This window comes from Crinia signifera, chromosome 2, assembly GCF_055691185.1.
Source record: "Crinia signifera chromosome 2, ASM5569118v1, whole genome shotgun sequence".
Classification (NCBI taxonomy): domain Eukaryota; kingdom Metazoa; phylum Chordata; class Amphibia; order Anura; family Myobatrachidae; genus Crinia; species Crinia signifera.
The window spans coordinates 317,664,637-317,680,543 of NC_139218.1; the positions used below are offsets into that span (position 1 = coordinate 317,664,637).

The 15,907-nt window shown below is 48.0% G+C and overlaps 2 protein-coding genes across 3 annotated transcripts in view; both read right to left on the reverse strand.

Annotated features, from left to right (window-relative positions):
- Nucleotides 1-15,907, reverse strand: part of FKBP11 (FKBP prolyl isomerase 11) — a 52,471-nt gene that overhangs the window by 23,143 nt on the left and 13,421 nt on the right. For both annotated transcript variants that reach the window (XM_083169072.1, XM_083169073.1), the window contains exon 3: nucleotides 6,470-6,557. In XM_083169072.1, the coding sequence (XP_083025198.1) occupies nucleotides 6,470-6,557 (88 nt within the window). The remainder of the gene's footprint in view (nucleotides 1-6,469; nucleotides 6,558-15,907) is intronic.
- LOC146057617 (uncharacterized) lies at nucleotides 6,564-15,875 on the reverse strand. Its single transcript, XM_083169071.1, has 2 exons — nucleotides 8,085-15,875; nucleotides 6,564-8,003 (listed from the first exon to the last, which is right to left on the reverse strand). The coding sequence occupies exon 1, from the start codon at nucleotides 12,211-12,213 to the stop codon at nucleotides 9,808-9,810; it is 2,406 nt and encodes an 801-aa protein (XP_083025197.1). The 5' UTR covers nucleotides 12,214-15,875; the 3' UTR covers nucleotides 6,564-8,003; nucleotides 8,085-9,807.

The window sequence follows — 15,907 nt, forward strand, 5'->3', positions numbered from 1 at the left end:
GGGATTTGTGTCAATTTGTACTTCTACTACACGCAGCTCCTAGAATTGCATGGCTAAGGGCCTAATTCAGACCTAATCGCTGGTCAAATTTGTTCTCAATATGGGAAAACCATGTGCACTGCAGGTGGGGCAGATGTAATTTGCAGCTAGATTTTCGTGAGTTATATTGTTTCTGTGCAGGGTAAATGCTGGCTGCTTTATTTTTACACTGCAATTTAGATTTCAGTTTCAACACAACCCACCCAAATCTAACTCTCTCTATACATGTTACATCTGCCCCACCTGCACTGCAACCTGGTTTTGCCCATTTGGAGAACAAATTTGCCCTGCGATCAGGAATTAGGCCCAAAATCTCAAGGTCAAAACGATCATAGATGCAGCATGCCACTTTTTTGGCATTGGGCAGTTAATAAGGCCCACAAATGATTAGTTACCTCTGATATATCAGGGTTGCTGACCTTCCTGGAATTACCGGGACTCGTGGGGGTGGAGCTATGTGGGACCCGATGGGGGTGGAGCTATGTGGATTCAGGGGTGGTGGGGGCAATGGGCCTCAGGCTGCTGATGCTGTGATAGAGCTCAGGGTGAGGGAGCTTGTCAGTGTGATAGAAGCAGGCCTCTGGGCGAGGGAGCACATCAGTATGATAGACACAGGGTGAGGGAGCGCTTCAGTGTGATAAACACAGGCCGCAGGGTGAGGGAGAGCTTCAGTGTGATAGACGCAGGCTACGGGGTCAGGGAGCGTGTCAGTGAAATAGAATGCAGACCTTGGGTTAGGGAGAGTGTGTCAGTGTGATAGATGCAGGCTGTGGGGTGTCGGAAAGCATCAGTGTGATAGAGCAGCCAGGCTTCAGGAGGAAGGGGGTGGGGTCATCAGGCAGGTTGCCAAGGAGGGTGGAGCAAGGGTGGGACTATTTCAATACATTAACATGTGGGCGTGGCCATTGCTAGTGCATCATCGTGGCCACCCCCCCCCCCACACACACACACACAGTGTAATGCCGGTATTACAGTCATTACACAGTGGGGGCAGGGCCACAATGGACCCCCCTCCAAGGGGGGACTGCAGGAGGCTGCCGCCATTCCGGGGGACTTATCAACCTTTCTGGGGGACCAGGAGGTGGACATGATTTTCGTGAGCCTCCCGGCCAATCGGAGGGATGTCAAGTATGGTGTGATAGTAGTGCATCCACCAGGGCGAATTGTACCTACCTATACCTGGTAAAAAAAAGTGCCTAAGGGGTTCTATCTGGTAAAATGTGAATAAGTGCTCTACCTGGTGCAATGTGTACAAGTGGCACTGTGTGGTGTAATGTGAATAACGGCTACTACTGTGTGATGTAATGTTAATTGGTACTATTATGTAACCACGGCCCTTCCCCATTAAGCCATGCTCCTTATTTTAGGAACCGCATATTGACTTTGTTTTAAGTTTGAGGTGGGCGCAAATTCCCTTTCTGGTACAGGGCACCAAAATATCTAATTACAGCGCTGAAAATGCCAGATGCATTTATCACTGTTGCTGGCTTTCTCCACATTAAGCATTACTAGCTGACAGCTACATATTAATGTGACTAGCCTCAGTAGTTGGGGGTACTTATGGGCAGTTATTGATAAATAAAGGATACTGGAGTGGCAGAAAGTGATGCTATGCTGGAGAATGCAGCAAATGATTAGCGATGTATCAGTACTGGACACTCCTGGAAAGCTCTCGTGTAGTGTTTTTCCCCTGCAGGTGGCAGCTGAAGGACACTTTTATCAATGCAAAATGCTTGAATTTTATACATCGTCAGAACTGAAGGAAACCCCACTGGTCTGTCTATAGTTTAAAAAAGTACCATGCTACTACATTTAGGAACTCACATCTATGCATACAATCTAAATCAGCCTGACCACAATTCTAAAGTTCCAGCAGCTACTAGGTGTCATTTATATGATGAGGTGTCAGTTATACAGTACAATGGAGGTTATCAATGAAACAGGGCAAGGGGATGAAATCACAAATTTAAAAGACAGTAAGGTATGTGGCAGGACTGGTTGGTATGCTATAAGAGCCTCCGGAGTGTGTATAGGAGTAAATCCACAGAAATATAGGAATAACATATAAACCCTCATAAGAATCAAAACTAATAGGGCCTATGTACACACATGCCGATATTAAGGAATTTTCTAAGAGACTTTGCTTAGTTTGGCAAAGTCGCTTAGAAAATGCCCCTACATCAGTGTCACTGTCACTGTCGCTAGAGAGATTGACGAGCAGTGTCCAGCAATATCGGCATGCCGATATTGACATGGTTTTGCCAATTTTCCAAACAAACTTGTACTGCGATCAGATCTGAATAAAGGCCAATGTGTGTAGGGCCCATATGAATCATGCTTAGCAAAGAGGTCCCCAGTGTTCCTGCCGGAAAGGTTCTAGGTCAAGAAAATGTGAAAAATGCCTTTTTACTGCACAAATACAGAGAGCTCTTTAACTGGATGTGACCCTTGTACCCTGTACACTCCTTTGGTAAGAGAGAAATGAAAAAATGATACTAATAATACAATTACCCAGTCATCTATGTTCATTTTAAAAGTGAAAAATGACACATTTGCAATCCATATCTTTTCTGTTATAGCCTCATATTAGAGAGCAGAGCTACAAAATATGATTTCACACTTGAGACCGGCAAGGACTCTATAATCAAAATACATGTTTTTTTTCTTCCAGAGCGCTGCTTCAAAATATCATTCCTGACACTTTAATAAAGGGCTTTCTAGTGCTGCAGCTCTGCCACAATGTTCAGAGGAAGGTAGAGAGCATCAAGTCTGAAATACAAAGTGTTTCATCTTCTCTTGCTGCAGACACTGTGGTAATGAATGAGAACTGTTCTCAGCATCTAGTACACTGTAACAGAGCCATTAACTGTCTTATCTAGATTTCATTTATCAATTCATAATAACTTTGAGTAGACAGAAGATTGAATACGGCAGCTGTACACACACACAGTGATATCAAGCGAATTAGCTGAATGTCACTGCTAGTGCGGCCCCATACCAGTGAGCACATTGTCTGACAATGAACCATTTGAAATTGTATATAGGACTCTGTATGCTTGACTAAAAGTAGTACAGCAGAGAGATACCTTAAATAGGGCCCAATTCAGATCTTTTTAATGTGTTTGAGTGCGAATGGATTTTTGCGGGCGCACATTGGTTTGCACCTGTGTAAATATGTCCAAATTCCATCATAACAAGCTCACCATCGATAGATTTTTACACTGGGCAGAAGTCATCACAGGTGCCGCGTAGCCCAGAACTTACTTGGCGCTGCGATGGAAAACAGCATATCCTGGCTGGAACTGACACCACAAAGACTCCCTTAACAGGAGTTCCACACCTAGCATTTTCCTAGGCACGCCTGCATTTTCTTTGTCACTCCCAGTGTGTTTTTGTGATGTGCCTGTGTTTTTGTTACCACTAAACGGCTGGTTCCCACCCCCATAAGCCTACTTCCTTTCAATCACTGTGTTAACGGCCAGCGATCAGAAAAAGTTTGGTACTTCCATACACCACCCGCCTGTGCCCACACCACCCTCCTGTGTCCACGCCACCCTCCTGCTTGCCGTACACACACAGCTGCGATTCAGTTTGCAGGGGAATTGCATATATATGTTAATGATTCAGATGCCTTGTGAGTGCATAGAGGCACCCACTCTGGCGTCTCACATCTACTGATTATGTAGACAAGCAGGGACATTGAGAACACAATGGTCGCACCATTTAACCTCAGACCAACTATATACCGTCTATGATACAGCGTCTGCCTAACACACCTCGGCCTCTCCAGCTGTGTACCAATTTGCAGTGACTGACTATGGCATGCCTAGAAAACGGTCCTGGCGCGGCTGAAATTTTTCTATTCCCTTCTTATTACTTCCCCCAAATGCAGACTACATGTAACTTTGTGAAAGATCCTGTGTGTAAACAGTCGCTAATCCATTGCCACGCATGCACATTACAGTTATACATGCGCAGTAGCATCGCAAAGGGCAGCTCTTATTGGGAGAGCCATCCTTTGCATTGCTTATCGCATATGTTAGTACATATGCGATGAGCATCGGCACAGTGGGTATATCCCGCCCTCTGCCATCTACAGTCCTTCTCGTTCATCAGTTCTCTCACAGGCCCTTATTCTGATCGGTGCGGCTGGATCCGAATATGCGGCCAGGACCGTGCGTGCGAAACCCCGCCTTCCATACGGATCGCCAACTCCGTCCGTACGCGGTAAGAAGCTGGCCGAACGGACCGCACGTGTATTTTTCACGGAATACGCCTCCTCCATCTAAGGGAACCTCCCCCATCATTCGATGGTCGCAGACCATCGAATGCAGGACCGAGTGTTCCACCAGCTCCCGCAACCTCAGACCACACGGACATTTTTCTGTGCAAAAGCAGGGATCTGGGCAGGCAGCTGACATCCGGCAATGTCATATGTCCGCCCCCTACACGTGCGTCACGGGCGCATTACCATACGTACGCCCAGCGGGGCGTATGCATATGGTAATGAGCCCAAATAGCCCTTCACGCCCCTCTCCACCCCCTGGTCGGAGTGTTCACATTTCATGCGGAATTTGGCCGTACGCCCCGCTCGCACATGCGCAGAGACGCCTCTGGACATGCGCAGACACAAAACATCGGCGGCACGAACGCACGCGGATATTACCGCACCAACCAGAATAAGGGCCACTGTTATTTTAACCCTTTGAGTGCCAACCTTGCTGTGTGAGATCCTCAAAATATCCGATAAAAATGCCACCGTTGCTCACTGTTCTTTTTTTGGGTGCAATATTTAACTAAACTTCAATATTTGTATTTATTTATACTATAAGAACAGTCTCTGTGTGCGACGCTGGCATTTTTATCAGATATTTTGAGGCTCTCTCTCACAGCAACGTTGCCATTAAAAGGGTTACATTTGAATGGTAGAAATACTTTCTGTAGCTCTAACTGGATTAAAAAAAAACTGATTTATCTCAGTGCTGTTAGCACTATACTTACAATTTAGCCTTTAATCGTGGGGTCTATGTACTAAGCCTTGGGGAGAGAGATAAAGTGGATGGAGATAATGTACCACCCATTTTTTTCAAACACAACATAGAAGATAAGCGCGCACTGCATTGATCTATGGATAATTGAATCGATTGAATAATCAATTTAAAAAACATGAAAAATCAGCACAAATACATATACATGAATAAAAAGCAATAATAAAAAAAGCATGAAAAACCATTAGACCACACCGATAATTATTTTTTTGATAAAATGAATCAATTGGCGCCCAATATACTTTTGGTATTAGGGAGAGATTAGGCTATAGATTGGATCTTTTACACAACGATAGTGAAGTTTTCATCTGGAGGATTTTCCCATTGTTTAAGCATGTTTGAGAAAAGATCTCGATTTGGGGAGTGAAGAGGTAAGATGCTGTGTTGAAGATAAAGCAGGATATACAGTGCAGGTGCTGGAGAGATCACCTGCATACTATCTATTATGTATGGAAAATACTTGATAACCGCACTGTGGCTACAGGTATTTGTAATAACTAGAGACAGGATTATATGCAACAAAAAAAGCTTGAAATATGCATGCAAATATGCATGAAAAATACTTAAAATATGCATGGAAAGTGTTAAAATATGCTACATTGAATAATAAAAAAAAGTAATTTTTAACATATTTATTTCAAAATCAGCATACATTTAGTTGCAAATAAACCTCAAAATAGGCCCATTAGGCCCACAGCATCTGCAGCTGTCTAGTGCTATATACAGGACTTTTTTTTCTTCCTGGCTGCTGCAGCATCCAAAGCTCTTCTTGCATCAACTACACGGACCCTCATCTCCAAGCGCAGATGGATCAAATGTCAGCATAGCTGTGAGGGCGGCGCAGTGGAAGGCTTCCTCCCTGCGCCACATACTCACTGTGACACGGCATTTCCTCTGCGCCGCGTGATGTCACAACCCTTCCGCCCACCTCCTCTGCTGCAGAAGTCTGCCTCTTGGTGTAAAGTCCCAGGCCAGGGGCAGGCAAAGGTTCAGGAGCTTCGTAATGGCATCTGCTCTGACTGACTTTTATCAAAATGGATTGGCAGCCTAGAGCAGTGTCAGACATAGCGTACATCCAAGGTTCCCCACTCTGCGCACATATTGCCCCAGGCTGCACACTCTATCACTACCTGGCCAGCAGCTACAGGGCAAAGCAGTGCTGTGACTCGCGGGTGGGAAGAGGGCAGGGCCTAAAATATGCACCATCAATAGATTTTAGATAAAATATGCAATAACCAGTGAGAATGGGCAAAATATGCAAATGCATATGCAAATATGCAAATGCATATAATCCTGTCTCTAGTAATAACATTTTTTGGGAGGTTTCTGACCCAGTATTAATGTAAATTGCTATGAGGGAAACACTGAAAATCACATCTTACCTGGAATCACTTGCTTTTTCCCAATGACTACCGCAAGTGGATCTCGTGATAAGGAGCTGTCAATCACGTGGCCATCGTCAAGTCTTCCCTAGAGACACAAAGTCATATATTTTGACCACATAAAATGTATGATTAAGGTTTAGTGCATAGAATCCTTTATGTTGCACTGCGCTACAGAATTTGTGAGCACCATATAGAGGAGACTAATCACAGGCTGAACATTTATGGAATTCATCATCATAATATCATATTTATAGAAAATGTCATCTAAACCATTCAATATAGTACATATCATCCCCATTTAGATGTTATTCCCTTATTTTAAAAGATGGCAAAACAAGTAAATCATTTCATATAAAACCTCCTCCCACACAAGTATCAGGACGGTGCACCGATTCCCAGAACCATACAGCATAGAAAATAATCTCTGCTACTCTGCGCTGGGAAGTACAATTTTGGGATTAGTTTCTTTCCACATAGGGGCTCATTTAGATTTGGAAATACACCATTTTTTAAAAACTGTATATACATATGTTATGGGCTCCCTCCCATATACACCATAGGTGTGCCCAGAAACCAGAATGCAAAAACATTCACCCCCTTTTGGGTCATGGACTATACACAATCCCATTGTGGCACCTCCTCTGCAGATGCCTACAGTGTGCACAATAAGAATGAATACACACATGTCCCTAGTTACATTTTTGTATATCGTTGACTTGCCTTTCTTTATGTCTGAAGCCAAGTTCTCAAAGGGTGTGTTCATGTAACTGACAAAATAAATGGAAGTAACTCATATATGCCTTTTAGCAGGAGTGTCTCTTGGTTCCGGGGTGCTAGCGCATGTAATGGTCATGATGATCGGCGGTGTTATTAATTTTATCCTGATTGGCTGATTGCATATTGCAGCTTAGTTCAAAGCATTTGATGAAGTATGGGTCACTTGGTCAACCAAATTAAGGTTGACTTACATTGTGTTGACCACTGAAGGTGGACAGGCCCTAGGTTGGCAAATGAAAAAGGTCGACATGCCTAATGTCGACAGGGTCAACACAAGCATTAGGTCGACATTGGGAAGGTCGACATGGGTTTTTGCCGGTTTTCACCCCAAATGTCAACATTGCCGACACGGACACCATATCAGTGCGCTGCACTCACCATGCTTCCGGCAGGGTGCCTCGCTAAGCTTGGCACACTATTCTATTCTCCATCCACGCCCTAGTGGATGGTAGGGTATGAAATACCGCCTGTCGGCACTTGACTGTTGACTGTCACGCTTCCTAATGTCGACCTTATGCTTGTGTCGTCATATTGACCCTGTCGACCTTTTACGCGTGTCGACCTGAGGCCTGTCGACCTTCAGTGCTTGACCCAATGACCCAATGTATGTCGACTTTAATAGTTTTGACCTAAAGACCGTATACCATTTGATGGATGTAAAGTGAGAGACTCCAATCTTGCAAGTTCGATGGAAATGCATCTCATGTGCATTACTGAATGTAATTCTCATATTACCCTCACCCTGTTGTAGCACCTAAATAAAATAAAAACAAAATAAGTGTACTAAACAGAGGCATTTATGTGACACGCCGCCGGTGGGGGGGTAGATGATTACCTTGAGTCGCTGGATCCTCTGGTTCCACACCGATTCTTCACCGTGTCGGCCGTCGAGAACACACCTCCCTAAGGACTCAAGCAAGGCGCCCAGTGGGTGCAACTTCTTACGTTTTATTTAGCGGCAAAATAAAGATAGACAATTGACACACATTCAAATGACAGTAAGGGGACTTAACCGTTCACTTCTGTAATAACAATCTATACCCGCCTAGCGGATTATCACCCGAGCCGGGTCATTAAACTTCAAGTATAAATACAACATGAATTTCCAGTATCACTGGAGAGTGGGAAGACTACTCCCACCGACCGCCAACTGGGTCCTTTGGGCAACGGTACTCCCACTCGGCTACGCAGCAACATAGGCGGCACTAGCCACCTATTACAATATAGCTACTGAACACCAAATATACTAAACATACCCAATGCAGATGAGAGGCGACATATACTATAACTTAAGGCTGAATCCTATCAACACAGTCACTGAGTGAGTTTATTTCCTGGTGTACACTCTAGCATATGTCCCTGAGTGGGCAGTTGAACACTAACTGTAAATCCGGAAAAGGACTGATGCTTGATAATAACAACTTTGGCCACAGGATGGCAGTGTCCTCCATTTTAGGTAGGTGAAGTACTAGCAGCGTCTTTTACAGCACATACAGATTAACTCCCCAACAATGTGCTGTTGGGATTAAAGGGTACCCCACTCGCTTGGTGGGACTAATACGGGGCACCCCAATGGTGTAGGTGGCGGATGGGTGCCGCCCTCACTTTGCTTTAAGTGTCCCCTCTGTGTCCGGTGGTCCTGGTTGGGTACTGGCTTAGGTGAGATAGCAGGGCTGGATGGGGTGCCATACTCCGGGGGTTCTGGGGCGATGGGTGCTCTGGGGGAGCAAAGGGGTGCCCTCTAGGGTATTCTGCGGTGGTGGCAGGGAGTGGACGTTGGGACACTCTGAGGAAGCCAAGGGGTGCCCTCTAGGGTATGCTGCGTTGGTGGCAGGGAGTGGACGTTGGGCAGCCAGCACGTGGGATACCTGTAGTCAGGAGCAAGGTGCAGGCTCCTGCCCGTAGCGATCGGGTCCCCTGGCGTCTGTGTTGACTGGTGCCGGTCCTCTTCTTGCAGGAGGGCTGCTAGTGTGGGCGCTGCTACTGCAGCGTTGCCACACTCAGCCGCGCGCTCCTGCTCTGCTGGGCTCTCCTCCGTGACTGACGTCGCTCCTCTCTCACCTCGCGGCGTCTTCTTAGTGCTGCTCCGGCGCTGGCTGTCTCCCGGCCGGTCTTCTGTCTCCTTGCTGTGCTCCCGCCGTACCTCTTCTTGCCGCACTCCTCTCCGCTCCAAGTCGGGGCGCCACGCTGCCTCTCTCTCTCTCTCCTCCCGATCCGCGCCGCTCACCACGCTTCCGGGACCTCTGACCCCCCGCTGACAACTGCTCTCCCTGCTCCTATTGGTCCCCCTTTTGGCTGTCAGTCAGCCCGGGGGCTCCTTTCCGCGCCCTCTGCTGCCTCCAATCTTTAACCCCTTGGGCACCGAGGCTGGGGTGCCACATATCCACCCACTTAAATGATGCTCGTCCTCGGGCATCGAACTAGGTAACAGAAATGTTCAGAGAAAAGAAAGTCTTCTGGGTCTGAATTTGGGCCCAAATGTCTACTGTCCTCAGAGAGGGGCCACATATATAAGTCATATTTACAGTTCTTAACGCAATATATACAGTACACAACCGTTAGCAAGACATTATGAGCGGCAGACCTACTCTCTGTACCGCAGGGGTAGCACGCCTTGCGTGCTCCAAACTGAACACCTCGCTCCAGTCCCAGGGGGGTGCGATCCCAACGGCCTCAGGAGCAGGTTCAGTGATCCTCGGACTGGTCTGCGGCGGTATATTCGGAAGGAGTGGCAAGGACCAACCGACATTCGGCCTCAGTTCCCACGGGTCCTGGGGCCACCTTGTGACGGGATCTTCCTTTTCGGGGTTCTCTTCCCTATTCGGTCTGGAATCTACTGGAGTTTGGCTCAGATACGGCTTGCTCTGACTTTGATGGATCCGCTGGGAGTGGGTGCCAACGCGCGGGGTGATGTCGTAGGCTGCTGCTGTATCCCGTGGTTTTTCTGCTACCACGTAGGGGTCCGCTTCCCCCTTCGCATCGAGCTTACGCTTGCGACGATTGTTTCTTTTGAACACCGGTGTACCAACAGGTATGCGGTCAGCGTGGGCATTCTGGTTAGGATGAATCTTCTGGCGGTCTCTACTTTGCGCCAACTTTTGGTCGCCCAAGGCTCTTGTGTTAGTCAATCTGGGCTGATGTTCTTGCACCCAGGGTGCACATGGTTCCCCGCGGGACGGTACTGGATTGGTGAAAGTGGGTGTCTCTATCTGCTCTCTGTTATCCTCCACCTCTCCCTCTGGGTGTAGAGGCAAGCGGGAGGGGGCGTCGGCGTTACTGTGGCAGCGCCCACTTCGGCACCGGTGGTAGCGCCTGCGGGCACGACGCCTGTGTGAATCAAACCGGCTTCCTTTTACTGGTACCCCACCTGGGCCCGTCACGTCTATCGCTTGGGCACCCTTTTCTCCTTCTACCACCTCAAATTCCACCGTCTCGCCATCTTCGACACCGTGTAGAAACTTCTGCGGGTGGTTTCTCTTTATGGCCGTCCGGTGGACAAAAACATCATCTTTTGTGTAATTTCGGTTAATGAAGCCATATCCCCTTCGGCCGTTAAACCACTTGACAGTTCCTCGTACCCGTGTGGCCAGTGCTTTCTTCACCACCTGACTCCTCTGGACGCAGATGATGTGCTGCAGGGTTACCTCCTCCGTCTGATCTTGGTCAACCAGTTCCTGCTTTAGGGCCGAAATCAGTTCTTCAGGGCAATTTCTTAGGATGTTCATACCCAGGATGATGGGGGAAACCTTTCCTTCTCCACAGGTGATCACCAAATACCCCTGTTTGGATAAGTGCGCTCGTCCGATCTTCAGGTCAGCCTCCCAGTACCCGTTGCAGGTGACCTCTCGGCCGTTGGCAGCGACCACTTTCACCTGCGTGGGGGGCGGTCTAAATGGTACTTCTTTTCCCCAGTATTTTTGTAGGGTGGGTAGTTGTATCATGGATACTTGCAACCCGGTGTCTATCATGGCCACTGTCTCTATCCCATTGATCAGCACTTTGATCCTCGGGCATTGTCCTACGTACTGGGCCCACCATTCCTCCGTGTCTGGGTCTACTCCCGGTGTTCCGGGTCGCTGGCGTATCTCCCCCTGCATCTCTGCCATGCTGACGGTGAGGTTCTCAATCTGCTTTTGTAGAACCTTGAACTGGTCGTCCGGTACGTTCTGTGCGGCCCGTATGGCTGTGTCTCTGTTGTTCTTTGCCCCATCTGGGCTGGTAGGGAAGGCTCTCCGTGAGTACGGCTGTTCGTGCAACCCTAGTAATTCAGGGTACTCCTTTCCTGCTTCATCCTGTGTCCCGACCACCCCAATGGCGGCGTCTTTGAAGTCGGCGAAGGTCGCACCCGACATCTGCCTTCGCAACAGCCTCAGTGGTGCCCGTATGCTCTCTCGCCCGGCTCCTTCGATCAGCTGAACTATCAGTGTCTCATCCACATTCCTCATCTCTTCTGGGTCGAGGGCTTGTATCGCCTTACTCATTTCTAGTAGGCTGAGAGCATAGTCCCTCAGCGTCTCGCCCGCTCGTTGTTTTCTTCCGTAAAACTTCAATTTGAGTTCTGGGAGGCTTCGCGTCTCGAAGGTGGAGGATAGCTTCTTTAGTATCTGTGCTACCGTCGTCTTGTGTTCGGGTGCCCATGACCTCACTTCACGGAGGGCAGATCCGGTCAGTTGTCCTATTAGGATCTGAATCTTCTGTTGTTCCTGCAGGGTATACAGTAGGCATATTGACTCCATTCCCCTCTTGAACTCCGCAAATGTGGTTCCCGGTGCCTTCTTTTTGTCTCCGCTGTAGCTGGGCAACCATGATGCCCCGAAGTAGTAAGGGAGCGTGATTTGGGTGGTTGGTGCAGCAGTGGCTTGTCCTTGTTGTTCATCCCCGGGTGCTGGTATCTCTCTGCCTTGCGCTGGCGCAGCTGGTTGCGCCGGTGCTTGTACCGCCGGTTGTGCAGCTTGTTGCTCCATCTTCCCTGCTTGGTTGTCCTCTCAGCCGACTCGTATCCTGTTCGGTTTGACGCCAAGTGTGACACGCCGCCGGTGGGGGGGTAGATGATTACCTTGAGTCGCTGGATCCTCTGGTTCCACACCGATTCTTCACCGTGTCGGCCGTCGAGAACACACCTCCCTAAGGACTCAAGCAAGGCGCCCAGTGGGTGCAACTTCTTACGTTTTATTTAGCGGCAAAATAAAGATAGACAATTGACACACATTCAAATGACAGTAAGGGGACTTAACCGTTCACTTCTGTAATAACAATCTATACCCGCCTAGCGGATTATCACCCGAGCCGGGTCATTAAACTTCAAGTATAAATACAACATGACTTTCCAGTATCACTGGAGAGTGGGAAGACTACTCCCACCGACCGCCAACTGGGTCCTTTGGGCAACGGTACTCCCACTCGGCTACGCAGCAACATAGGCGGCACTAGCCACCTATTACAATATAGCTACTGAACACCAAATATACTAAACATACCCAATGCAGATGAGAGGCGACATATACTATAACTTAAGGCTGAATCCTATCAACACAGTCACTGAGTGAGTTTATTTCCTGGTGTACACTCTAGCATATGTCCCTGAGTGGGCAGTTGAACACTAACTGTAAATCCGGAAAAGGACTGATGCTTGATAATAACAACTTTGGCCACAGGATGGCAGTGTCCTCCATTTTAGGTAGGTGAAGTACTAGCAGCGTCTTTTACAGCACATACAGATTAACTCCCCAACAATGTGCTGTTGGGATTAAAGGGTACCCCACTCGCTTGGTGGGACTAATACGGGGCACCCCAATGGTGTAGGTGGCGGATGGGTGCCGCCCTCACTTTGCTTTAAGTGTCCCCTCTGTGTCCGGTGGTCCTGGTTGGGTACTGGCTTAGGTGAGATAGCAGGGCTGGATGGGGTGCCATACTCCGGGGGTTCTGGGGCGATGGGTGCTCTGGGGGAGCAAAGGGGTGCCCTCTAGGGTATTCTGCGGTGGTGGCAGGGAGTGGACGTTGGGACACTCTGAGGAAGCCAAGGGGTGCCCTTTAGGGTATGCTGCGTTGGTGGCAGGGAGTGGACGTTGGGCAGTTAGCACGTGGGATACCTGTAGTCAGGAGCAAGGTGCAGGCTCCTGCCCGTAGCGATCGGGTCCCCTGGCGTCTGTGTCGACTGGCGCCGGTCCTCTTCTTGCAGGAGGGCTGCTAGTGTGGGCGCTGCTACTGCAGCGTTGCCACACTCAGCCGCGCGCTCCTGCTCTGCTGGGCTCTCCTCCGTGACTGACGTCGCTCCTCTCTCACCTCGCGGCGTCTTCTTAGTGCTGCTCCGGCGCTGGCTGTCTCCCGGCCGGTCTTCTGTCTCCTTGCTGTGCTCCCGCCGTACCTCTTCTTGCCGCACTCCTCTCCGCTCCAAGTCGGGGCGCCACGCTGCCTCTCTCTCTCTCCTCCCGATCCGCGCCGCTCACCACGCTTCCGGGACCTCTGACCCCCCGCTGACACCTGCTCTCCCTGCTCCTATTGGTCCCCCTTTTGGCTGTCAGTCAGCCCGGGGGCTCCTTTCCGCGCCCTCTGCTGCCTCCAATCTTTAACCCCTTGGGCACCGAGGCTGGGGTGCCACATTTATTCTAAGAATGTTGCAGCTCAGCTTAAATACAGGACTCTACATTCTTATTTTAAAAAGCTACAATTTCCCGGAGTGTCCCTGTACTGCATTATACAGTAATTACCCAATGTGGAACAATCTCTGTAAAGAAATAAAATGGCTCCACACTTCTAAAGAATATGGTATTCTCTGTTATCTGCAGCGATTACATTATTTACCACATGTAATGAGTACTGGGGAAAATTGGCTTTGCATGTTCAAAAAAGAAAAAGAGCAACCTCATAAAACAGGTTTTTAAAATAACCAGTATTGTATGAAATGTAGCTAAATGGACTTTTATTTTTGGAGATGAAGGGCTGCAAAATACTTTTAAACTAGTATTATTATCAATGTATTCTCCCACAAAATGTGGCAATGAAAGAGATTGGCACATCTTTAGTAAAATAATGAAAAGAAAACACAGGATAATTTACTAACTGAATTACAAGGCTAATTAAGGCCCCGAGTGAGCCCATCAGCGGGGCCGGTGCTAGGGTGTTTGGCGCCCCCACTGCAAAATATAAATTTGAGCCCTTCCACACTTTACATTGGGACAGTGCACACCGAAAGAAAGACTTGTGATCTCACAAGGAAGGGGCATGGCCACACAATAGTACTCCCATTCCATATTACATTATACAACACCAGTGCCGTAACTGGCAATTTTGGTGCCCTGTGCCAAAAAGGGAATTGCTGACTGCCCCATCACCAGTTCAAACACACGTGGCAAAAAAGTATGAGCGTGGCTTCATGGGGAAGGGGGGTGTCCACATAAAAATACCTTTGTAATTCTCATAGCACATTATACCACACACAGTAATGCCCATTATGCAAGACATCATGATGCCCCTTACACAATATGCAGCACACTGTAATGCCCATTACACATTATGCTGGACACGTTATGCCCATAACACATTATACCACACAGTAATGGCCATTATACCACACATCATAATGCCCCTTACACAATATGCCACAGCAGTTGAGATTGTCGGTCCTCTGCGCCACTATCGCCCGCAGTGATAGACAGTGCATGCACTGTATAACTTGCTTAGACTGCAGTGTTTTGCCTATAGGCATAAGCAAACGCTACCCAACATTTATTGGTCAATACATATAAATTTATACTGACCAGGGCCATGCCAGTAGTGTATTTTACTGTACAGTAATTCTCACAGAAAAAAGCATTCAAGTTTTCAGGGGATGCAAAAAACCCTACCACTGTCTCTGTCTCTGCCTAATGGGGGGGGGAGGGGGGGGGGATTTGGTGGCATAGAGAAATTAGTTCCCCCACCTGCATGATGACTTTAAGCACTTCCCATAACGCATTTGCACTGCGGGTGCACCATCTGGCAGAATCACCCACACAAGCACTCCCTGCTGCCCACTGCTACACTCAACAGTTGTTTTTTTTTTTAAATGTGGTGCAGACCGCCAGGCTATTCAGAGCTCACAGACCGGCAGCTGCAGTTAGCGATTGGTCGCCAGATCTCAAGCTCCGATTGATGTCCCCCCTCCCGTGGGCATCTTGCGGATTTTTCCCGGGCCGGATTTTTTGGCCAATCCGCCCCTGCTTGAGGCATTGTGTAAGTGGCACTACTGATGGCACTGTGTGTATAAGCAGGAGAACTGAAGCACATTATGTGTAGCATAATGTGCAATTGGCATTACAGTGTTATTGGTACTATTATGTGGCCACGCCCCCCCTTTTAAATTAGATAGTCACCAATTCCCTTTCTGACACAGGGCACAAAAATGTCTACTTAAATCACTGCTAATGACCACTAGATTCTGAGAAATACAGAACTTCAGTTTAACTCAATTAACAATTACGTAAGAGAATTAGAAACAGACCATTATTTCCAGGTTGACAAGATTATTATTGGCACCACAATGTGCACATGACTGTACCGCATTATTTCTGAGGAAGAAATGCCTCCTGCAATCGGCATAGCCATGAATAAATGTACGGCAGAGATGATTTATTGCAGCCATCTAACAACATAGATAAAAGCAGAGTAACTTTCACATGT

What these genes read in the sequence shown, in the direction of transcription:
- LOC146057617 (XM_083169071.1), bottom strand. Translation starts at nt 12,213, where the DNA reads ATGGAGCAACAAGCTGCACAACCGGCGGTACAAGCACCGGCGCAACCA.